This window comes from Miniopterus natalensis, chromosome 2 (genome assembly GCF_054644295.1).
Source record: "Miniopterus natalensis isolate mMinNat1 chromosome 2, mMinNat1.hap1, whole genome shotgun sequence".
In the NCBI taxonomy this organism is placed as follows: domain Eukaryota; kingdom Metazoa; phylum Chordata; class Mammalia; order Chiroptera; family Miniopteridae; genus Miniopterus; species Miniopterus natalensis.
In genome coordinates this window covers 146819116-146843802 of record NC_142082.1, presented here as the reverse complement: position 1 = coordinate 146843802, position 24687 = coordinate 146819116, and the positions used below count along the sequence as shown (strand labels likewise).

The 24687-nt window shown below is 39.3% G+C and overlaps 1 protein-coding gene across 2 annotated transcripts in view; it reads left to right on the top strand.

Moving 5' to 3' along the window:
- The window catches only part of TMEM117 (transmembrane protein 117), a 388807-nt gene that overhangs the window by 9119 nt on the left and 355001 nt on the right, over positions 1-24687 (top strand). The window contains exon 2 of one of the 2 annotated variants that reach the window (XM_087813934.1): positions 1079-1383. In XM_087813934.1, the coding sequence (XP_087670060.1) occupies positions 1107-1383 (277 nt within the window). In that variant the 5' untranslated portion in view covers positions 1079-1106. Of the gene's footprint in view, positions 1-1078; positions 1384-24687 lie in introns of those variants that run through there. The other variant, XM_016201158.2, reaches the window with a different exon arrangement.

Here is a 24687-nt window from a genome sequence, read left to right as displayed (position 1 = left end):
TTAGGTGCAGGCTGGTTCCCAAAAAGGAAAGAGAGAGGAGCTGGGCACAACTGTGGAGGTGGGGTCTGGACATCAGCATTTTAAGAAAGCTTCTGTACTTCCAAAGCACATCCAGATCAGGACCCTCCGCTGTAGGCATGCTATCTATTTTGCATTGCCTCTAAGCCTTTACATATGCCTAGGTTGAGCATCCTTGCCTTTGTCACTTGGGGGAAAAAATCTTACTAATTTTCTAATCTTGAATTTGGGTACCTACTCCTCTGTGAAATCTCCTTTCTCCTTCCTTCCTTCCTACAATGAGTTGCCCAATCCCTCCTGGTAGCAACTATTCTACCGTAGACTTAGCTATTTCATGAAACTTACTCTGTGTTGAAGTTGACAACTAGACTGTGAACATTTTTATAAAAGTCCATACACATATGTACGTTTATCATGTTTAGAAAAAGATCTGAAAGTACACTCACCAAATTATTAAGGCATCTTAACTCTGGAGAAAGGGATTTGGCAGAGGAATATGTGCTCAGTTAACTTCTACATTGCTTTCATTTTTAAATGAGTCTGGATTATAATCATAACAAAAATAGTCTAAGAGAGGAAAAGTATTGCATTGTTATTTTCATGCTCTGTGTTCCCTCCTGAGGTGACTGCTACATGTCATCTCAGTCATTATCCCAGTTTTAAAGAGTGTTCTGTTCTCTCATGTCCCTTCCTCCCCCCCTACTCTTTTATTCTTCTTTCCTAAATCTACCTGTGACCATAGGCATTATTACTTGGTGGGGAAGGGATAATATAGGGTGTTCCAAAGAAATGTGTACATATTTAACAGCTGACAGCTCAATTGACATTTCTTTCTTTTCAGATTTTACCCATTGGAATTAATATTCAAAGTGTGTATACATTTTTTGGGACACCCTGTATTTACTTTCCTCAACCCAGGAGGTTTGTCTTGGTGCTCTGAGTAGGAACAGGTATTCTGTTTTCCAAATAGCTCTTTGTTGAGTCATTATAAATCTGAACAGATAACAGGAAGAGAGAAACTATTTTTTTGCTCTAACCCTCTGTACCTTTTCTTATACAGGTAAACTACGGAGCTGAAGTTTTGAAGGATGGGTAAAGACTTTCGTTATTATTTCCAGCATCCCTGGTCTCGCATGATTGTGGCTTACTTGGTGATCTTCTTTAACTTCTTGATATTTGCGGAGGACCCAGTTTCTCATAGCCAAACAGAAGCCAATGTTATTGTTGTTGGAAACTGTTTTTCATTTGTAACAAATAAATACCCCAGAGAAGTTGGCTGGAGGCTTCTGAAGGTGCTCCTATGGCTACTCGCCATCCTCACAGGACTAATAGCTGGCAAGTTTCTGTTCCATCAGCGTTTGTTTGGTAAGTACCCATGACCTATAATGGTGTAATTATTCAGTTTCTGTTCTCCAAAATAGAGTTTTGTTATTTCTAAATACAAAATTTAAGATGCATTTCAGTTTGCCCTCCAGCCTTAATTTGTTATACACTGTTGTAACTGGGTTTTTCAACTCTTCTCTGTTTAGTGGTTTATTTTGTTTGCTATGGCCTAAGGAAAATTAGTACCAGGCTTAAAGTAAAATTAGTACCAGGCTTAATTTCAAAAAACAGTTTTAGAGAGAAAAAAATAATATATAATTTTGTTTAGGGAATAGATGAAAATAATCCTTTCCCCACAAATAGCCCCTGAGCATGATGTTATAAATAAAACAAAATTAGCTTTAGGATGTTTATTTTGAGCTTATTCAAGCACAGAACAGTGTGTTAGTAAGAAATCTCTTGGTAGTAAGTAACAGAAAAGAGACTAAATTAGTTTAAGATGAAAAGATAACTTACTGTAAGGATTTGGGGATATTTCGTAGAGATCAAGGATAGAATTTACTTTGATAGTTGGGATAACTGGAACCAGGGGCTTGAATTCTATCAGGATGTTCTTTGTCTCGACTCCTCTGTTGTGCCTGCTTTCTTCTCTCCATTCCCAGTGAAGATGATTTACATTCACACAGAAAGACTGGCTTGACTCTCTTGATCCCAAGTTTATTTTATTTTATTTAATTAATTTATTTATTAATTAATTTATTTATTTATTTATTTATTTATTTATTTAATTAATATATCTTTATTGATTTCAGAGAGAGGAAAGGAGAGGGAGACAGACAGAAACATCAATGATGAGAGTCATTGATCGGCTGCAGCCCACAACCTGGGCATGTGCCCTGACTGGGAATTGAACACTGATTGCCTGGATCCTAGGTCAACGCTTAACCACTGAGCCACGCCTGGCTGGGCTTGATCCCAAGTTTAGACAGTCAGGGAAGAGGCTGAAGTTGACCAGTTTAGGTATGGTCTCCGCCTCTGGCCTAACTGATTTTGGCCAGGAGATGGATGATATTTACGCAACAAATATTCATTGATCGCTTATTACATGCCAGGATAATGAAAAAAAGGTAAAGTCTCTGCCCACATTAAAATTTACATCCTACAGGAGAAAGACACCAAGCAAGTAAATTTATAATATGCAAAGAGGTGGTAGGTGCTATGGGCAGTAAGACAGTTTTAAATTAGGAAGAGAACTTGGTAATAGAATTTTGAATTTAGAAATTTTAAGATCATCAGTGACTTATTGTGTGTATTTTCAGTCTATAAGTTTGGTTAGAAACAGATGGCAATGGTTTAAAGAATGAACAAACAAACAGACTATATATATATATATATTTATATATATATATGCACATACACATTCGTAATATTACAAATATATTCCTTTTAATCTCTACTTTCTCCTCAAACTATTGCCATCTGGTTCTATTACATAAATATATAAAATGTACATATTTTACATTTATTATATATGTACATAGTTTCAAGGAGTTTAGTGAGGAGATAGAAGAAGGAAATGGGAAGTAGCTAAAAATGGAAGGACCGAGGGTAGGTTTTTGTCATTGTTGGTTGTGTTGGTGGTTTTATTTGAGGAGTGAGACTGATGGATCTGCTTGTTGTTGTAGGGAAAGGAGCTAGACTGAAGTGCAGGTGCACACACAGAAGAAAGACAGAATCTCTGAATGTTTCTTTGGTCTGTGACTTAGGACACAAGTAGAAATAGTCATAAATGAGGTAAAGGTTGGCACCCTAATGGGTATGTTTGAAGTGGAGGAGTTCAGAGGTGAATGTGCTACCATCTGGTGATCTCTGTTTCACTGCGAAGAAGGAAGAGCTAAAGGTAAGGGTGGAGAGGTTGGATGATACAAGGAATTTAAGACACTGGTCAAGGTTTGAAACAGCGATCTGAGGGAGTGTGGGAGCAAACAGAGTAGGGACTAATGAAAGGGTTACTGGTGATCACCGAGTGATGTCAAGGTTAGCTGCTATAACTTTGAATGACACCAATCTGAATTACTGAACAGTTTTCTCTATGAGAGCTCAGTTACCTGGAACAGAATTTGAGAGTGATTCATCTGGGTGGGGACTGCTCAGGCTTGTTGTATTGGAAACAAAGGATGGAACATAAATGGAGGGTTCTAATAAGAGAGTAATATTGATTCGATTAATAGGGAGTTTGGCTAGACACGGAAAGGGAGTGGGGAAGATGGTCTGGGAGGAGTGGACAAGGGCCTGAAGGTTAGGATGAAATTGAACCGGTGAAATGAATAGGGAAGGACTGATGGGTGTTGTTAGATAACATGTTGTAACAGAATTACAGCCATCCTTTGTGGTGATTCCCAACTAGGGTGTGGTCTTTAAAGAGTAGGTGCTAACGTAGAGTGGAGAGAAAAGTCATTGATACAGGGGATTCCTAGGAACTGGGTGCTAGTTAGGCCATCCGCCGAACTTTGAACAAGCATGTTATCCTGCGTAGTAAACATATGCATAGAAGAGGTTAAATGTGGGGGTAGGTGGGGGAGAAGGTCCAGATTCCAAAAATGGGTGGAGGGTGCTGGGCAGACAAAACAATAGATACCCATTATTAGAAATGGCTGGATATCCTTGTAACCCACTCAGGAAACTTGCTCAGTGTAGAGAATTAAGGGAAACTTAGACTAAAATATCCAGCTTGGAGAAAAGCTTTTTGCCTGTATTAAAGGTTAATGGAGAATCATATTGTGAAGGTTATGGTATTAATAATAAGGGCAGATCATTTGGTTTTATGATTGCTATATTTTGTTAAATTATTCCATTGCAAAGTCTTATCTCTTATATGAAAATCACATTTTAGTTATAGCTTACTTTTTAATTCTCCCATTGGTATAAACAATTCAGCCCTGAAAAGTCACTCTAGATTTCAAGTGGTATATTAAGTACAAATTATTTTATTTTGTGTTTTTTTTTAAATTAAAAAAAATATGTCTTTATTGATTTCAGAGAGAGGAAGGGAGAGGGAGAGCAAGGAACATCAATGATGAGAGTCATTGATTGGCTGCCTCCTGCATGCCCCCTCCTGGAGATCCAGCCCACAACCCAGGCGTGTGCCCTGAGCGGCAATCAAACCTTGATTTCCTGGATCATAGGTCTCAACTGCTGAGCCCTGCTGGCCGGGCAATGCAAATTATTTTAAAACAGTGCAAAAGTGTGTCTTTTTATTTATTTATTCATTTATTTATTTTTGCTTACTATAGGGAAGATTATGTAATGTAGTCAGCTTTATCACTTCTATTTGACAATATGGCAATTTCTTTTTTTTCTTACTAAAAATCTATGAAATTATATGGGGCATTAGAAAATGAATGATTAACTTTATGCAAATTTTGATAAGTGGGTAATTAGACTCCTGCTTGAATTTTCTAATGTACTTGAAACTTGTCGTCTTTTGTCTTCCTTCCACTTCCTTTATGGCCATTCTTTCTTCCTTCATTCACAAACTCTTAATCATTTGCTTCTAATAGTTCTCTCCTCCGCAGTTCATTCTGGATTTTGCTACTGAGAAAATTTTTCTACATGGCTAAATGTCTCATCATTTACAGAATAAAGTATTAACAATTTTGATATTCCAAGCTTATTATGATCTACTCCTGCCTGACTTCAAACCTGATCTCTTGACATTCTATACTGTGCAGAATTATTTGCTGATTCTCCAACCTGTGGGAAAGAAACCAGATTGATGTGTAGATAAAGATGTAGAAGAAAGACAGCATCTCTGAAGGTTTCTTTGGTCTGTGACTTCGGACACAGAAATAGTGACCTTAGAGAGGACAAGAGGGGAGACCCCGTTGCTCAGAAAGAGTCTCTCATGTTCTCTCATGCTTCTTGCCCTTGCATGTGTGCCGTCCCACACCCACCATGCTCATCCTCTCCTTGTTAAGTTGGCTGATTTCCCTTTTCCCTTCTCATCCAAGTTTAAGCATTAAGTCCTCTGGGATGCTTTCTTTAACTCCCTTCTGTCTGTTGGCTTCCCTCTGGCTCCCACTTTTGTCCACATGCACCACAGAGAGTACATCAAGGATACTCTGGAACTGGCAGCTGTACAACATTTTGGAAAAGAACCCGAAATTTAATGCAAGCATACACGTTCTTCTTGGCTTGGAATGCGATAAATGTTCCCACCTTTGTTCCCAAATCATTAGCACTTACACGTAATTCATTTTTTTAAAGGCCGTATTTAAACCCTTAACAATTGGTAGCTTGTGGTAAGTGATGGTGATGATGGTGTATGTATGTTGAGAGGAGGGGATTGTTAATTCTAAGCACAGAAATTTTGTTACAGAAATTGGAATGGTTTATGAAATAATCAGTCATTTTGTGAGATCAGTTAAACAGTTATTTTGTCATTTTCTTATGAAATGCCAAATAAAAATATTATTTTTAATATTTTAAAATATTAAAATATTTTAATCCCTTTCATTGCCCCTTTCATTTAATTAACTTCTGAGTCTTCCCTCATTTGTTTTATGATGGAAAGTTTCTTCTTAATGGATGCCAAAAGGAAAACACAGTATCGCCGGTTTTAAGCAGGCATGAGGAAGAGTGGATGTTCTCTGAACCCATGATTTAATCAGTTCATTGGTTATAAGTCTTATCTTTTAATGTGACATAAATATTATAATGTTGTCGCTATTTTAGTCAACAACATGAAACTCCCTCTTGGTTTATAATTTATAGTAGGAATTGTCCCAAATAAAAATGGCAACTTTTGCAAATTGGAAATTGTATGTTATCAGAGACACAAATGATTAAGTGCATTTTAAATTATCTCTCTTTCCCCTTCACTTTATGATTGGAATAAAACGAGAGAGTTGGTTTTCCTTCGTATTAGAACTAAACTTTTATGGTTTCATACTGGTCACAAATCCCAGATTTCCTAAATGTTGAAAATAATTCAGGACCATATGTGAAATCAGAATTGATACATATTGGAAGCATTTCTTTAGATTTAATATTGAATCTTGCTGAGGTAAGTATTGTATTAGGATTTATGAAAATTAGATTCCATTGGAATGTCTGTTTATAGTCTCTTCCACTGCTTCTCTTTTCCATTTATTTGGTAGAGGCCCTAAAAAAGATAAGCATGTGTTCAAATAATGCATCCTAGCCTTTGGAGGATTAGGCATTAGAGATCTCTATGAATAGAGAAATCCAAATTATTATGCTGACAATAAGACTTACATACAAAGGGAAATTTAATTTCTTTGAGCTTATTCAAGAAATAATTTTATTCCAAAAAGGAACTGAAGTGATTTACAACACATATGCTTAATACAATAGGAACAGAAGATGAGGGCCACAGAAAACAGGGAAAATCAAATATGTTTTGATTTCATGAGTTTTGTTACCTTGTTGGTTTTGAGCTTCCTTGGAGCCTGGACAAAAAAAGAGAAATGTGATCTATTACATAGCTTTAAAAATCAGAAATGATGAAAATTACAGGTTTCACAGGGGAAGTTTTCTTTGCATTAAATTCTGGGATTTTCTTGTCCTAAATTCTGGTAAAGAATTTTTTTTTTTTTGCTTTGTACAGGAGACACTGAATGGTGAAGTGGGAAATGCAGAAATGGACTTCATATTGTTTTTCTTAATGCAAACTTCCACAAAATTTAGAGTATGACTTTTGAGAATAAAGGCAGTTCTGTGATGTTTTTGGTCCCTGAACGTAATCCTATGAAGGGCAAAGTGATCAAGGTCTAAGTAACGCTTTGTGATTGAATAACTTTATCCAAGGATGAATCTTAGAACATCAAGATGGAGACAAATGTATTTCTCCAGCAAACTGCTCCTGCTACTTGTCCTCACTTTTTCTTTTTGTTTTCTAGCATGAACAGAGAGCCTCTATTAATTGCATATTTTTAAAAACACAAATGGAGGCAGGGCCAACTCAGAATGAGTTGCCAGGTATAGCATATGATAGTGATTCTGAACCTTTTAATATTACATCGTCGTTGTTTTTCCCCCAAAACACATACATTTGTATATATAGTTATTTATAAAATAATGTCTGGTTCCCTAGCTTCATGAAGGCAGGGATTATATTGTATTGCTTAGCACTCAATCTTCAGTGTCTAAGACAATGCCAGGGACATAGTGGTATTTGATAAATTTGAATGAAGAAATATTAATGTTTCTTTGTTTTTTTAAGTGGACTTTGCCAATGTTGCCTTTTTATTGTAAGCTACAGAAGGGTATTCATTTGTTCATTCACAAAATATGACATGGTCTCTGCTCTTAAGGAATTTAAAATCTGGTTAAAGAGACATGATACATATGCATGAAAAAATAATTACTCTGATAATACAAGGAAGTGCATATCAAATATCAAATGAATAATACAGACTGTGAGAGCTGTGGGAATTTAAGGAGAGAGATCATGGTGGGCCAGCAAAGAAAGAAACCTTTCCTCCCAACATGAAGCATCAGTGAAATTAAAGCAGTCAGATATAACGCAAAGAATTCATTACAAATTTTACGTCATGGGGTAGACGGTGTGAGCAAAAGCGATGGAACAACTTAGATTTTTTTGGAGTGACGAAAACTGAGAAGGTCGTGCTTGTTTTGACTGGAGTGAAAGGTCTGTGTTAGGAAAGAGCGGGAGATGCTGTGGAAAGGTAGGTCAACTCTAAATTCTTTGGTCTTTCAATGCCCGTCCCATACTTTGGACTTTATCTCTTCCACTGTGGCATTTGAACCCAGGGAAGTATTTGATCAAGATGAAGGACAATGACAAGATTAATCTTGAAGCAGAATCCAGTGGGGATTGGCGTGGGAGAGGTTAGGGGAGTGGAAAGGAAGGAGGAAAGTACTTCTGGAGCCTCTTGCAGTCATTCAGGCTTGAGATTTTTCTGGTTATTCTGAAGTACGGGTGGATACATGGAAGCTGTGAAGCTTCAGCAACTGATGGGATATGAGGAGCTGAGAGTAAGGGTAAAGTTACAGGGAACTAGGAAGATTGGGTTGGTGACTAAAGGGGTGTTTATCTTATTAAGAAAAGAGAGAAAGTCATTAGGAGAATCCAGCTAGAGAGGATAATGAATTCTGGAAATGATGGGTTTAGGTAATGAGAATGTAGGCAACGGCCCATTTACCTTGACTAGTGCTCAGAACAGCATGATGTGGGTTTACCCAACTTAACCCGGGCCCACCGCTTCTTATCCAAACCTTGAGACTAGATGCATTTCAGAGTTCAGTGCATGTGCCTACATTTAGTAGCTCACCCTATGGGGCTGACAAAATACTCCATCATCAAACACATTAATATATGTCTGTAGCTGAATATATACGTATTCACATGAAGTGGCATAAATAAAGCCTATAAACGGCCTCAGATCTGCTCAGGTTAGGTTTTGCTGCCAAATGAATTCAGGTTTCTCCAGGTATTGCCAACAAATCAGTTACCAAGATCAGAGTATTTTGGATTTCAGAATTACAGAAACTGGATAATGGACAGATGCTTGACTATAAGCAACACATCATACATAGCTTTCGTTCCCCCGAGATACCAGCTGCATAGAAATCATGATTCATTTTTTAGAAGCCTGTCATTAAAAAAAAAGAATGGCTTGACTGATAACCAGGCATTCATGAAATATACATGTTGAAAGTATATTTTTGTTGTGTTTATATTATGTGCAATATTAAGGAGTTTGCTATTTTCAGTGTACTTATGTCTGTTTCAGTGTTAAACAGGAAGTTCTGAATAAAGCATTCTCAATACATCCAGACGTTTGAGAAGAGACAGTCTCGGATTTTTTCTTTTATTTTAACAAAAGGCTGTTTTCCATAAAATACCAAGTAAATAACATTGTTTTGTCATTTAATGACTTTAATAAAGCTAAATGCTTGTTTGTTTTATATTGTCTTAGCTTATATCTAGCTTGAAATTTTTTTCTTTGTGTTTGAGCTGCACATATGATTTTATCAATTCAAAATAGGAAAGATTCGGACATTCCAGAAAGTGTGGGCAACATAGTCATGGTGATATAGAAACACCAAAATGAAAGAAATAGATTTAATCATAATTTAGGAAGGAAAACCATTTAATACAATATCACTATCATCTAATCTCTTTTGTGTTAATTTGAGATCTGAGCAGCTAGCTGAATAGAATGGCCCTCAAGTTTATCCTGATAATTGATAGTAAATTTTAAGAAAAGTATATTTATTACTACTCAAAGTGAGTGTCAACAATTGATTATTTTAAGATTATATAATCAAGGTGATAAGGACTTCATTTTGGAGGAATTATTTGAAGAAATGCTATATATGGAGCCAAGTGCTAGAGTATCTATAGTTTTAAGTCATCTTAAAATACAGTATTTGATACTCATGATAGCTATTATTTAAATGTTCATCGCCATCTTCATTCTCAACCAATCTATATGAGTGCCAGAATCTTCATTTTTCTTGACACTTGAATTGTCAACCCATAATTTTTTTTTTGTAGAGTAAAATAATTTTAGAATCAGAAGTGACACCAGTATTTAAGTTAGAGAAATATGTTATTCCAATACTTGGAGTGGCTTTTAACATAGAGGAAATAAAGAAAAGTTTTTAATATGAGAGGTTAGGAAAAGTCAGTTGGGAAATGATTGATGCTTAGCATTCAAATGATCTCCAAGGAACATCCCTCTTCACAGGGAAATTTGATGTCTAAGGGTTATTGAACTTGGTAGCCCTTTACAAAAAACTCATCCTAATGTTCTCCTCTCCCATAGAGCAGGAAAGGAAGCTGAGGCTGGACATGCCCAGGTACACAGCCGTTTCCTCCCACGCCTGCTGATTAGGGGCCCGTTTAGGTGCGGCGCAGTCAGGTGCGCATCCATTAGCTGCAGCTTTCAGTGTGATAGGATCATCCAGGTGCTCTAGTTCCAGCAGGACAGAGGATACAAACACTGTCAAAGGATACCTCAAGGACTTGATAAAACCAACTCAGGGGAGAGCATTGTAATTAAGCAATTATTAGCCCGGTACCTTTCTAGCTACTTTTGACTGTACTTGATAGAGATGAGCCATTCAGGGTCCAGGGAACCCTTCCACACCAGGTCCAATCAGTCTTCTCCTTTCCCACCTATGGGAGGTAATGGTAGAAATTTCTTATGAAAGCGACTATCAGGTGGAATTTCAGCAGGCAGATCCACGTGAGAGAAACCACTTCGCTGATGAGTGCAAGGTAACTAGCTAGCTAGTGCAGAACTTCACAGCTGGTTAAACAATGTAGAGTAAAATTGGCAGTGATGAGTGCTTGATCGCTTGCTTCTTTAATACCACATCGATACATACTCCATTTGTTGTTGTTCAGATACTAAGGTGAATAGTCCTGGGGGGAAGAGGAGTGTGATTTGAGAGGACACTGATAAAAATTTTCCTTTTTTTTTCTTTCATTAATTTTTGTAACTAGAATCAGTTCTTAAAGATGTTTTCGTTGGGTTCAAGTATTACGCTACTTGGGAGATGTGGTGAACTAGCAAGGATGCTAACAGTTGGCGTCTTTGAGGGATCTCAGTCCACAGAGTGAGCACTGGTCAGTGGGAGAGTGCTCTGATATGGATGCTGTGTTGATGTGCAGGATTCTGGAGAGAAGGGGGAAACGAAGGCCATTAGAAGACCTAGCGGTTCACGGGTCAGGCTGGAATAAGGGGCACATGGCCTCTCCAAAGGCAAACTTTAATTGATTTCCAGTGGTTGCTTTGAAGCTGTATATATAAATTTTTGAGTATCCGTGGTGGTCAAAGCAGTTCTGTTGGTTTGGATTTGTATTTTTATCATGGCAGTGGCCTAGACTTATTGTTGATAGGTAAACAGAAATGTCCAGGGTTGATTTGCCTGACTCCAAGGTCACAGCAATAGCCAGCAGTAAAATTGGAACGTAAACTGAAGCCTCCTGATTCCCAGACAGGTGCCTTTTCAGGCATCCCAGATGGTAAACTGGCAGCCAGCAAGCCTTGTCGGCCTCAAGGCTGGGTTATGCTAGGCCACTCCCTACAGCTTTGTTCCACTTTGTTTGTGTTCAGGGACCTTTGCTGGCACCACCCTCTCTGCCTGACCAGCCCTCTCTTTTGGGTAAGGAAAGTCATTTAGTCGACCTGGCAAGAATTTGCACAGTTTCAGGACAAAGCCTGCCGTTGCTGCTGACCCAGAAGGTCTCCACACAATACTTCCTGCCCTTGCAGCCATCAGCAACCTCACATTCTGTGCTGGGCTTCACTTCCCTCGATTCAAGGGGAGTGTGATTACACATCAAGATTTCCCTGGGCTGGTCTGTGCTTGTTATAATACCTTATGTGTCCTTGAGGACGTGCCCAGCCACATGGATGGACCAGCTAAGAGAAGACAAGTGAATATACATATAACCTGATAGGCTGAGCTTGAATTTATCTTTCAGCAGCCCGGGGAAGTTATTGTTTATATTATAAATGCTGAAACTTCATACTTTTTTGCTGCCTCAGCAACCCCCAAACAGGCTGTGAGCACCCTCTCCAGGTGACCAGACTTACCAGTGTGATAAGGCTTCTTTCTTGCTCCGCTCCCCTAGTCTGTGACCTAGTGACTCAAACACACCAATGAAATGTCCCTGTACCTTTTGCTTGTGTACTTCGGACCCCCAATAAAAGCACTTGCTCATGGGTCCTTACACTCTTGGCTCCCACCTGCCTGTTGAGCCCGCTCCCTTGGCCCTTTGTGCCCCCTACCCCCAGTGTGGCCCCATCTCTCTAGGACTTGAGTACAATGAATATTGTTTTCCTTCTGTGTCCTCTCTTGTGGCCACACTTGACAGATCATCTCATGAAAGAATATAAAGCAATGTTTCTTGTTCTTCCCAATTTATTTCTATTTGACCTGGACCATTTTTCACCATCACTGACAAACATATCAAGCACCCATCAATGGCAAAGAACAGTGCTAGGTGCTCTGAGACTCTTTCAGGAGGTTGCAGTGAGCTAAGGAGATTAGACACTGACGTGTGAAAATATAGTTCTAATGTCACTGCATCGCCAGCATATAAATGCCATCCAAGAGGGATGGACAGTTTGTTTTGAAGGGGGCAGGAAGTCGTTTCCAACAAAAGTAGTCAATTATGGCTCTGCAGTAGAAGTAGGAGTTCACAGGAGCCATAGCATCTCAGGGTGCACGGATTCGGTGAGAGCTTCCTTGTTACATTTTCAGCCAGCCTCTGAGCATTTCTAATAATAGTGAACTCCCCGTCTCCTAAGGCGTCTGTCCCATCACTGTGTCTATGACAGTTCTTGGGCCTGAGCCTGAGCTGTGCCTGGCCCCTGCAGGAGAATCCTGTGGGCGGGAGGAGGCCATTCCCAGCCGGAGGAAAGGCAAGCACCAAGTCGTGGGGAAGGAAATGACACATGGTTTGAGGGTAGAGTGTGAAGGGGACAGTTTTTCTGCGTCGGCAGATTTGGATGCCGTGGAGACAGGAAAGGAGGCTGTAAGGGAAACTGGAGGGATATGAACTCCAGGTTCACGAGCTTAAAATTTACTCTGAAAGCAACGGGAAGCCATGGGGCATGTCTCTCCCATTTAAATTATAAAGTACAAAAGTCGCACAAGCTTGTTGTTAAAAGAAAACATAAACTTTATGAAATCAAAGAAGAAAAGTCAACATGTTTGATCACGAGGATGACAGAATGAAAATGGGAAGGTGGATGCAGAGTGACTGGCCTTCAGGCGGGAGGCGTGTGGCAGTCGCCGGGTGCACCTGACCTCTGGTGATGAAGGCTCGATTTGCAAGTGGCAGTGAGCATGCAGTGGAGGGGAAGGAAGGAAGCCAGGGTCTGAAGGAAGACCTGGTAGCTCACCCACACTGTTCTTTTTTTTTAAAAAAACATAATGTCTTCACTTTAATAACTTCTGTTCCCTGAGCCCATTCCCATCATTTACTGAACGTAAGGCACATCAATCAGTTTCTAAAATTGGAACCTTAAGTTACCCTGAGATCATCCTACTTCCTTTCCTAAGTTTGCTGAAAGAAATGAGTGCATTATTCTGGTTATTTGCAACACTAGAAGAGACTCGAAGAAAAAGCAGACTCACATTCACAGGTAAATCCATTAAGCCGTGAAGATATTGATGCCGCTGAATTTCTTTTTTGAAGCTCAGTGTTTTCCTGAATTTGTTCACTCTTGGACTGTGCTCATCAGCTTGTCTCAGTTCACTTGCAAAATATAGGAGCCTGAATAATACAGCTTTGATAAATATATTTTGTTCATTCAATAACTACTTATTGAGCATATATTCTAGGCCCTGGGGATCCAGCATTGAACAATCTACAAAGTCCCTGCCCTGATTGAACTTCTGCTCTAGTGGGAAAAGACAGATGATAAATAAGTCACTGTATATTAAATCAGAGGGCTGTAAATGCTGTGGGGACGCACAAAGCTGGAGGACTCCAGGGTGGAGCCTGGGAAGTTACTGGAATTCCATCTCTGATAAGGAGACACTTGAGCAAAGACCTGAAGGCGACAAAGGAACAACCCAAGTAGCTCTCTTGGGGGAGGCCACCCAAGCAGCGAGCAAGGCGAGTGTCAAAGCGCCAGGCACTCCTGTATTTTGCGTGTTTGATGAATAGCCAAGAGGCCAATGGCTGGAACCAAGTGGGAGTTGAAATGGGATAGCAAATAACAGGCATTTCACCGGAAAAAGTCCTTTTTCCTGAAAGGAAAACACTAATAAATACATCTATATAACTTTAAGAATTTCATTTCTGATATAGACATACTGTGTTTAAAATTGGTGTTTTAGCAGAACACTTGAGCCCCGCTTCTTAGTTTACTCTGAAATCATACACAAGCAATGCTTTTTATTCTGACAGTTTCTTTATTCTTCTGAACTCCCCGTTATGGCTACGATAGGGGGGCACCTACCCCACCTCCATCCCTCCAGTGGGACACACAAGTGAAGAAAGCTGCTTTTTTCTTTTGATAGGTGAGTTATTTAATACTTTTAAAGAGTGCCTCTACTCCATGCCTGCCCCCCATCCCTGCCAGCAGAGCCAGCTCTGTAATGGTAATTTTAGCAGTGGAGGTAGGGAAGGTGGTCTTGAAGGCAGCAGTTCTGGGGCAGTCCTAATTGTTTGTTTTTAAAGTTCTGACTCTCAGATCCCTGCCTTCATTCTGGAACTCAGGCTAATGGAGCAACAATTATCTGGAACACAGCTGGTTGTGAGGAAAGTGAAGGGAAAAAACTGGAGGGTCTTTGCACGTGCCGTCAAATGTTCTAGCTTAGAAATACGACATGTCAATCTTGCTCACATCTAACCAGCCAGAGCTCATCACAAGACCAGAAGTACAATTCCACCACGTTCCAGAGATGGGTGAGGCAGAAAACTATGATGAACTGCATGAATGACCACAGTTATTTCTATTTCCCACTCCAGCGTGTATGACATACAGGAAAACTGCCCCCTTCACACTCTACCCACAAACCAGTTGTCCTTTCCTTCCTCACAACTTTGTGCTTGTCATTCCTCAAGCTTGGAATGGCCTCCCCCTCCCGCCCACAGGATTCTCCTGCAGGGGCCAGGCACAGCTCAGATTCAGACTCAAGAGTAAAAAAAGCATCTTTCTTTTTCTAAGAATTCCATATGAGGCTGGGAGGTTGTAAAGATGGGGGTTCACAGCCCTTCCCCCTTCCCCCCTATAATAACCCCAGCCATGAGTCTGTTAGTTTCCCTAACTGAAAAATCACCCTACCCATTTATTTCTAGGTTGCTCTCCTGCTTCTGTTTACAGCCTAAACAGATTACTGGACTCCATCCCCTTCACTGAGTTTTGTAAACACAAGTGCTTAACAATCCATATTTAAATCAGGACAGAGTTACAGGTGAATTCTAGATGGCAGATCAAATTGAATATGAAATTAGAATATCTTTACTCTTGTTTTTCAGAAAACTATCAGCAGTGGGTGGAGGAAGATCTTCAGTGAGCAAGTCCAGATATTTTAGACTTAGAAATCCAAGAAAGGTTAATAAAAGAGACATGCATTCCTTCAAAAAGTATTTCTAGGGTGCCTGTTATAGTGGAGGCCTAGGGACTGTAGATACAATAGTGAATAATAATAAAACACAGCAACAAAACACTCAGGGTTATTTTTTCTCATATGTCGTACACTCTGGGTGGGGAATTAGAAATAATTGTGGTCATACATGCAGTTCATCACAGTTTTCTGTCTCACCCATCTCTGGAACACGGTAGGGTTGTACTTCTGGTCTTGTGATAGTTCCGGCTGGTTAGATGTGAGCAAGTGTGCCATGTGGTCCTTCTCAGCTAGAGTATTTGACGGTACGTGCAAGACCCTTCAGCTTTCCCCCCTCACTTCCTCACAACCAGCTGTGTTCCAGACAGTTGCTGCTCTGTCAGCCTGAGTCCCAGAGTGCAGGCGGTGTGGACTAGAGCCCTTAGCGGACCCTACTAGACATATAGTCTTACAAAGGTCAAGCCTTTGTTGTTTAAGTCCATTGAGGTTTTGGAACTGTTTGTTATTGTGACATAACCTAACTTATCCTGACTGATGCAGGAATTTGAAAATAAACACAATTTAAAAAAAAAAGATAACTTCAGAAAATGAAGTATTCTATAAAGGAAACCAGACAGAGCTCTGTGACGCTAAATGCTTGGGGTGCAGTGTGGAGGCTCCTCTAAGTAGGGTGGTTGGATCAGCTCCCTTTGAGGAGGTTAGATTGGAATGAAGACCTGAATAGTGCGAAGGAGGCAGCCGAGTGAAAATCTGGAAATAGTGCACTGCAAATTGAAGAGATAGCAAACGCAAGCATCCACGAGTGGTGAATTATTTGGTCCACTTGGGAAACATCAAGGATGTTCGTGGGACCTGAAGAGGGTGGAGGAAGAAGGGGGGGAGTTAATGATGTAGGACTTGGTAGGTCATGGTAAAGAGATCTTACTTTAAGACTGAGCCGTCTCAGGGTTTTGAGCAGAGGAATTACATGATCTGATTTAGGTTTTTGCAGTGACTTCTTGGGCTGCTCTGAAAAGGATGGCTGTAGGGGAAAAAGAGTGAAAGCAGGAAGACTTAGGAAATTTCTGAGTTTTGTGAAAGAGCATGGGGATTTGATTCAGGATGGTAGCAGCAAAGAGGGACAGAAGTGGGTGGAATTAGAATGCATTTTAGAGATTGATCCCACAGGACTGGGTGATGAATTGGGTGTGGGCGAAAATTTAAGATTTAACGATAGACCGCGCGCGTGCGCGCGCGCGCGTGTGTGTGTGTGTGTGTGTGTGTGTGTAAGCAACTGGGTGGATGACATTGCTATTTAATAAGGAAGGAGATTGGGGGAATAAAAGACTTGGGGATGAAAAAATCAAGCTTCTGTTTTGGACACACTGAGTTTGAAATGCCTGTCTGTATAGTCAAGCTCCGTATGCATGGGAATCCAGTTTTAGCAATGTGAAGTAGCGTCTATCGGAGTAATCTTTCTGTAGATAAAAATTATAACCTCTTATGCCCCTCCCCCAAAAGACAGCTCTTTCAAGGCATTGGGGAATGACCAAAAGAAGGCAGAAACAGGAGAGGATTCAACCTGGATAAAAGAGAGACATACTGGTGAGATCTATGTGTACACAGTCTTAACCCTGAAGGTGCTCCCCAGTGCATTAAGCACAAGAGCAGCTCTAGCTCCAGTAGAAGCCACTGTTCTTGTGATTTGTGGACCCAAAGTGAAGAGTTCATGGGTGGCACAGCAGCTGGAAAGTAATGAGGGAAATCCTGAAAAGGGCTGACCCTCTACAGACACAGTTTTAACAAAACTCACGCAAGGAGAAATAGTCTGAAGAGCTTTATATCTATTCAAGGAATTGAATTCATTATGAAAAAGCTCTCCACAGCGAAATGCCCTGGTGTAAAAGGTTTCGTTTCTAGTGGTCTTGAGGACTTTTATCCCCTAAGCAAAAGGAGAATCAGGATTTGCTTATATTTAATTTATTTAATACTTATATAGTACTTTTTATGTGCTTGCCCCTTGAGGACTTGGTGTTTTCTCCTAAGCAAAAGGGGAATCAGGATTCACTTATATTTAATTTATTTAATACTTACATAATAGTTATTAGGTGCTTGTCCCTTGAGGACTTGGAGTTATCCCCTAAGCAAACGGGGAATCAGGATTCCCTTATATTTAATTTATTTAATACTTACATAGTACACATTATGTGCTTGGCCCTATTCTAAGCACTTTTTAAAAATAACTTTTCAGACGTGTAAGTGGTGATAAGGAGGACATGGAAAGAGGAAGGACAATTTCAGGAGCGATCATTCCTTACAATATATACAATATACTCAACAGAGCTGAATGTTTTTGGCTGTTTTCCGCCCACTGGTGACAGAAATTTGTGGGCAAACTGGGACATGCTTTCAAATGTGGACTCTGTTGGTATGAACAATTCATCAGTGTCCTACTCTCATGTTATCTCTGAATGCAGAATAGAAGGCAATTTGCAGCTGGTAAGACCTCGACTGTGAGGCCCAGTTGGACTGTCCCCCATTCCCTGTCCTTGCTCACCCCTCCCTGCCTTTCTGACTCAGGTTGTCTGTTCCCTTGCATCTCTACGTGTCAAATCGTATCTGTTCTTCAAAATTTATTTCAAATATTACCCTATGATTTGTCTTGGTAGAAACCCTCCTTATCTTGCATATTGCAGGGGCCTAATAAACATTTCTTTCTCTTTTCTTGAGTACTTTTCTCCTCTTTAGTGAATTCACTGGGGTGACACTGGTTAACAAAATTATACAGGTTTCAGGTGCGTAATTCTGTAACACATCATCTGTACACTGTAGTGGGTGTTCACCATCCCAAGTGTGTGTCCATCAAGGCAGGTGTTTATTATATTAGATGATGCAAAGAAGCAGCCTCCTTTGTGGTTTTGCAACTGGAAATTAACTGAATAAAATGTGTATTTAGTTTGGCCACCTGCACAACAGTGGCTAGTGTTTAGTACAATTATGTAAGCTATTACCGAGCAATTTTGCAGCACTTGAGAATGGATTGACTTGTTATTGATTTGATTTGGTAGCTGATGTATACAGACAAGAAGTTAATGTTTCATAAAAGATTAGAGACTTTTATTTAAGCATTTATGAGGAATCTTTTTTTCTTGTGTTGACAGCACAGTACTAGGCCCTATTGGGTCTTCATCAACTCATCCAAGTATTATTCTGATAGAAAAAAGCCCCCAAGCACATCAGTGGATGAGCTTTGTGTGTCCTGTCCTAATTCCTTCATTTCTTCATCAACATATTGTTCATTATTAAATATGTAATCTTCATCTTAAAGGGTAATTGCTCCAAGGTTAGTGATGTCAATGAGTGTGGCCGTCTTTGCTCTCTCATGGGGTGAGTTGTGACTAAGCCATTTCAAAGCTCCCTATCTTCAGAACCACCTGCTACCTGTCTCAACCGCAGGCTCATCAGTTTCCATTTTTGGCTTATATCCTGTAGTAATCAAGGACTGGCTTGGAAGCAGCATTGGCACAGACCATCATTATGAGCACAAATACTATTCTAAAAATAAGCGAAAAAATCATCTCTGCCTCTAACCATAGAAGACCTATGACTAAGGCACTGCTTCTGTTTGGCCACTATGAAACTCAGTGACACAGCAGGTATTGAGAAGTAGGAAAATTCTTTTTTGCAAGATACTTTCTTTTAGCCATACTATTTGCTGACTTTTAGTTGAGAATTCCTAATATATGGTGACAGGAGAAGATATGACTTTGGGTGGTGGGCACACAGTGCAATGTACAGATCTTGTAACATAGAAACCCACACCTGAAACCTATATGTTCATATTAACTTTCACTCCAATAAATTTAATAAAAAATGTACTAGTAAAAAAAGAGAGAGAATTCCATTGCAGAGCTTTTGTATGTGCTTTAATGTTACCAGAGAATTAGCTTGCTCGTGAGTGGAAATGGAGTCATTTCATGACCTATTTTAACTGAACAGGTTGAGCCTGATTTGTTGATAATCCCCCAGTTGTAAAGTTAATTTTGAATTTTTTCATCTTCCAGTTAAGACATTTAAGATAATAATGTGTTTCTCTATTTTACCATCAACTAGTATGCCTTGCTTCATGGTGCAAAGAAATTGTGTCATGAAATAAAATTTAGCCAGTTTTTAAATTTGTAATGCCCTTAACAGCATTGTGCAATTTCTATAACATCCACAGATTATAGCCTACTTTTCTTCTTTTGATTTTTTCCCTACAAAAAGAGAAATAAAAGTGATGATACAGATGAGATGTTTTATTGCATTTTTATAAAATATCTTAAATAGAAGATTATAAAGTCAGAATCTAAAATGTAGGGGCAATAGTCAAAACGATGTAGGAAGATGAATAGAGAACTGCATCAAAGATGCCATGTGAGACAAAATTTTAAGAAGTGAGTGCTCAGTGGAGCTGAATGCTTTAAGAAAGTCAAAGATGTTGCAAAAAGTCATTAAATGTGGCGATAGATATAACAGAGGCAATAGTTTGTAATAACTGCTTCCATTGTATCCTTTTTATAACACTTTATCAATTTGATTTCTCAAAGTGTTACCACACAGTTTAAAAATGAAAGAACAATCTTATTTTTCTTCTTCTTAATAAGCTTAGTACAGTATAAGCCAGCACATTTAACAAGTGCTCTGTGGCATAGGGGATAATTTAAAAAATAATTATTTGTTTGAGATTCTACTTTAATCAAAACCTTTTAGTATATGAGAGTATATTTACATTTAAAAAAATATCTGAAATTCTGTTAACTCAAATATATGATAGAAAGGAATCAAGCTCATCCAACAAATTCAGATGCTCACAGCTCTAATGAAGTTCTTATTTAACAATTATTTTTAATACCAAAATGTAATAAAAATATAGACTCTACTATTGTTTTTGCTTGCCGTGACTATTAGCCAAAATCTGAGGCTTATGCTGAGGTAGGAAAACACTTCTGTTAACTTTATGTCAGTAAAAAAATAAAAGAAACTTGCTCTCTTTTACTCTTTTAAAGGTTTCTTTTTTTCTTTACTGTTTCTACCTATTTTTACTGTACCATTTTTTCCAGTTAGTTTTTATTTCTTTCCTTTTATTGTCATTTCCTGTTTCATTGTGAGAATTTGTTTCTTGCCTTTTACCACATTGTACTTAAGTTTTTGCTATTTTGTTTTTGTTTCTTGCATTCATCTACCTTAAAATTACTTGCACATACTGTTTCTCTTTCATTTCTTTTTATTCTCCCAATCACAGCAGTGAGTAATCATTGTTTTTGATACAGCTAGTTTGCTTCTAACCTGAGCTGAAGAATCCACCTGTCTTCTCCATGCACTATCCTCTAGTCTTCTACTTTGACTTCCCTCTTTTCATTTTGCTATTTTGTTCTTGTTTTCCTATCCCAGCTTTTCCCGCTTTGGTATTTTTCTCTTTGCACTAGTAAACATGAACTTTCTTACTTAATAACACTGTAGGACGGAATGAAAACGGTGAAGACAAGAGAACATTCTGCTTTTCTGCCACAATAAATAGGAAAGAATTATGGAGCTTTAGTTTGTCCCCAGTCTTCAAGGATTAGAGGTCAAAAAGATATAAACCATATAAGAAATAAAATATATGATAAAGTCTCTATTAAAAAGAGGTAGACCAGCCCCGGCTGGTGTTGCTCAGTGGTTAGAGTGTTGGTCTGCAGACCGAAGGGTCGTGGGTTCGATTCCCGGCCAAGGACACGGACCTTGGTTGCAGGCTCGATCCCCGGCCCGGGTTGGGGTGTGTGCGGGAGGCAACCACTCTCTGTGTCTCTCTCACAACAACGTTGCTCCCTCTCTCTGTCTCCTCCCCTCCCTTCCACTCTCTCTGAAAAGCAATGGAAAAAATATCCTCAGTGAGGATTACCACATGAACAAACAAAAAGAGGTAGACCAGTTGAATTCTGGAAGACAGCCTCAGCTAGTCTGTCTGTTTTCTTCAATCTCTGCTCCCTCTTTTTTTCTGACTCTACACAGGTTCTTGGACAGCTGATCCTGCATTCTTAGTGCTTTTTAAAATTTGACTTGTTTTCCAGTTTAAGTGGGTTGTCAGTACTTGGCACACAGGAAGTGTTCTGCATGTATCAGCTGAGTTAATTTGAGCTACTATCTAATGTACTGGCCTCTTCACCACCTAAATGCACACTCAGACCCCTCGTTTCTGAAAGGTAATAATGGTGATAACAAATTGGAGCCTGTGGCATGGAGTGAAGCCAGGGTGACCGAGAGCCCCCTGGGGATGCAAGTGGGAATTATGTTTTCTCACTAGTAAATAACATTTGATACTTGATAAGTTTTCTCTTATAGTTTCTTAAGTAATAAGAGATCCCCAAGGGAACTGAACTAGTTAATACAAACTGTTTTTATTCTGCTCTGTAAAGAACAAGCTACCCTCAACCATTTAATAGATATAAGTTGCCTCAAATTATTTTATAAATGATCTTTTAAAAAAGTGAAATGCAGATAGTTTCTTTGCAGCATTCAAGAAATTAATGAAAAAGATTAGCATTTTTTTCTGAAACCAGGACAAGAAATGAAAATGTATGGTGGGGATGTGTGTGTGTGCTTATGTGTGTGTGTATATGTATGTATGTATGTGTTGTGCATGTCTGTGTATGTATGTATGCATGTGGTATGTGTGTATATGTTTATGTGCTGTGCATATCTGTGTATGTATGCATGTGGTGTTTGTGTATGTATGCATGTGTTGTGCATACCTGTGTATGTATGTATGCATGTGTTGTGCATATCTGTGTGTGTATGTATGTGGTGTGCATATCTGTGTATGTGTGTATGCATGTGTTGTGCATACCTGTGTGTGTGTGTATGTATGTGGTGTGCATATCTGTGTATGTGTGTATGCATGTGTTGTGCATATCTGTGTGTGTATGTATGTGGTGTGCATATCTGTGTATGTGTGTATGCATGTGCTGTGTGTGTGAATGCATGTATTTATGTAATAGGATTCAGAGTCTGGTAGGGCAAGAGGATAAGCAGAAAGGTCTGAGTCTAAGCTGTACTGGGAGTGGGCTGTGTTTTTCAGGAAATACAGAAGCTGCATGTCTCCTATTATTGACAGTCCTGGGTGCTTCGACCCCTGGACAAATTTACGAATTCTTTTGAGATACTTGGAGATCCACCTCTGAGCTTCTGAGATAATGTTACTGCTTTATACTTTCAGTAGCTCAAGCAATTCAACTTGGCTTATATATTTCTCATTTTTATTCTAGAAGTCACGCAGGATCATGTCCAATAGAGTTTCTTTCATAAATTCATTTCTCAATCTCTATTATTATTATTTTTATTGTTTCTCCTGACTGCAGCTTTGGTGGTTATGATCATCTAGCTGCTTAATTAATATTTGAAGAATCCAGTTTGGGACAGGGCCTAGAACAGAAACATGTTGGGCTGCTTTATTTATTGTTGAAAGAAGAGCGGCCAATTATCACACCTTTACTGGGTTTGGCTAACAACTAGCAAGGGAAAAACATCTGAGGCCATTTTGCCCTGTCTGTGTCCCACTCTTCTTTCTTTCCCATTATAGATTGCTTATTTTTTCAGAATGATATGGGCCCACAAGTCCCATCCACCGTGTAACTGGAAACCCTTGCATTTTCTCTCATTTGGTAAGCTTAATAAGAAATAATTAGGACAGCTTAAACTTTTAGACTGTTTAAACTCGAATACCTTGTTGATGTAGTTTTGATTTATTGCATCCCTGTGGGCATGAGAATCATTATTTCAGACTTCCTCCCCGTCTCCACGATGTCATCTGGGGGTATGGTAGAAGAGTGTGCCTTTTATGATCTGCATGGTGTCCAATGCTTCATCCTGTCTCCATGGTTTGTCCCTTCGTTCTGGTTATTGTTTGTCTTGCTGACATTTATGGTAAAGATGAGCAGCTGATATAACTCAGGATTTGGTTTCTCGTAGACTGTTCCGGTGTGGCATTGTTCCCTGGCTGATGTGCCTGTCTGGGCCTCTGACAGATTCATCTGTTGGTTCCTATCCAAGGTGTCCCATCTCGTATTTGCCGTGGCTGGTGTCAGCCTAGTATTATGTTTTCAGTTTCCTTTGGCATTGTTCTGTCATCTCTAGAATCATTCAGGAGCTCAGACTGATCTTCAAGATGTGGTTTTCAAGGCTCCCAGCTCATTAATATCTAGTGGTCAGATGGAAGACCAGAGGATGGGGAAGGCCCTACTTGTGTCTTATTACCTCTGCCAGGAAGTAGCATTCATTAGTTCTGCTTATATTCTATTGGTGAGAATATAGGAATCTTTTAAAAATTGAAATATAATTGACATACAACATTATATTAGTTTCATGTGTATAACTAAGTACTTCAAAGTGATCAGCACAGTAAGTTGAGCCATCATCCATCAACATCAGGAGTTACACTTTTGTCTGTGTGTGTGTGAAGTTTTAAGATTTATTTTCTTAGGACCTAATTTATTTTATACCTAGAAGTTTGTATTTTTGATACCTGTCACTCATTTCACCCATCCTCCAACCTCTCTCCCCTGTGGCAACCTGTATCTGTGAGTTTTGTTTTGTTTGTTTGTTTTAAATTTTAGATTCCACATATACATGAAATCATATGTTACTTGTCTTTCTCTGTTTGACTTATTTCACTTAGCATAATATCCTCAAGGTCCATCCATGTTGCAAATGGCAAGATTCATTCTTTTTTATGGCTGAGTAATATTTCGTTGTATTACATACGACATCTTTTTTTTTTTTTTTTTAAATATGTCTTTATTGACTTCAGAGAGAGGAAAGGAGAGGGAGAGAGAGAGATGGAAACATCAATGATGAGAGAGTCATTGATCGGCTGCCTCCTGCACACCCCCAACTGGGGATCGAGCCCGCAACCCAGGCATGTGCCCTGACCGGGAATCGAACCCCAATCGCCTGGATCCTAGGTCGACCCCCACCCGCTGAGCCACGCCCGGCTGGGCTACACCACATCTTCTTTACCATTCATCCACTGATGGACATTTAGGTTGTTTCCATATCTTGGCTATTGTAAATGTTGTAGTGAACATAGGGGTGCATATGTCTTTTCAAATTAGTGAATTCGTTTTCTTTGAATAAATACAGAAGTGGAATTGCTGAATTATATGGTAGTTCTATTTTTTTTTTTTTTTTTTGAGGATCCTCTATAATGTTTTCCATAATGGCTGCATTCTTACCAAGAGTGCACAAGGGCTCTCTTTTCTCCAC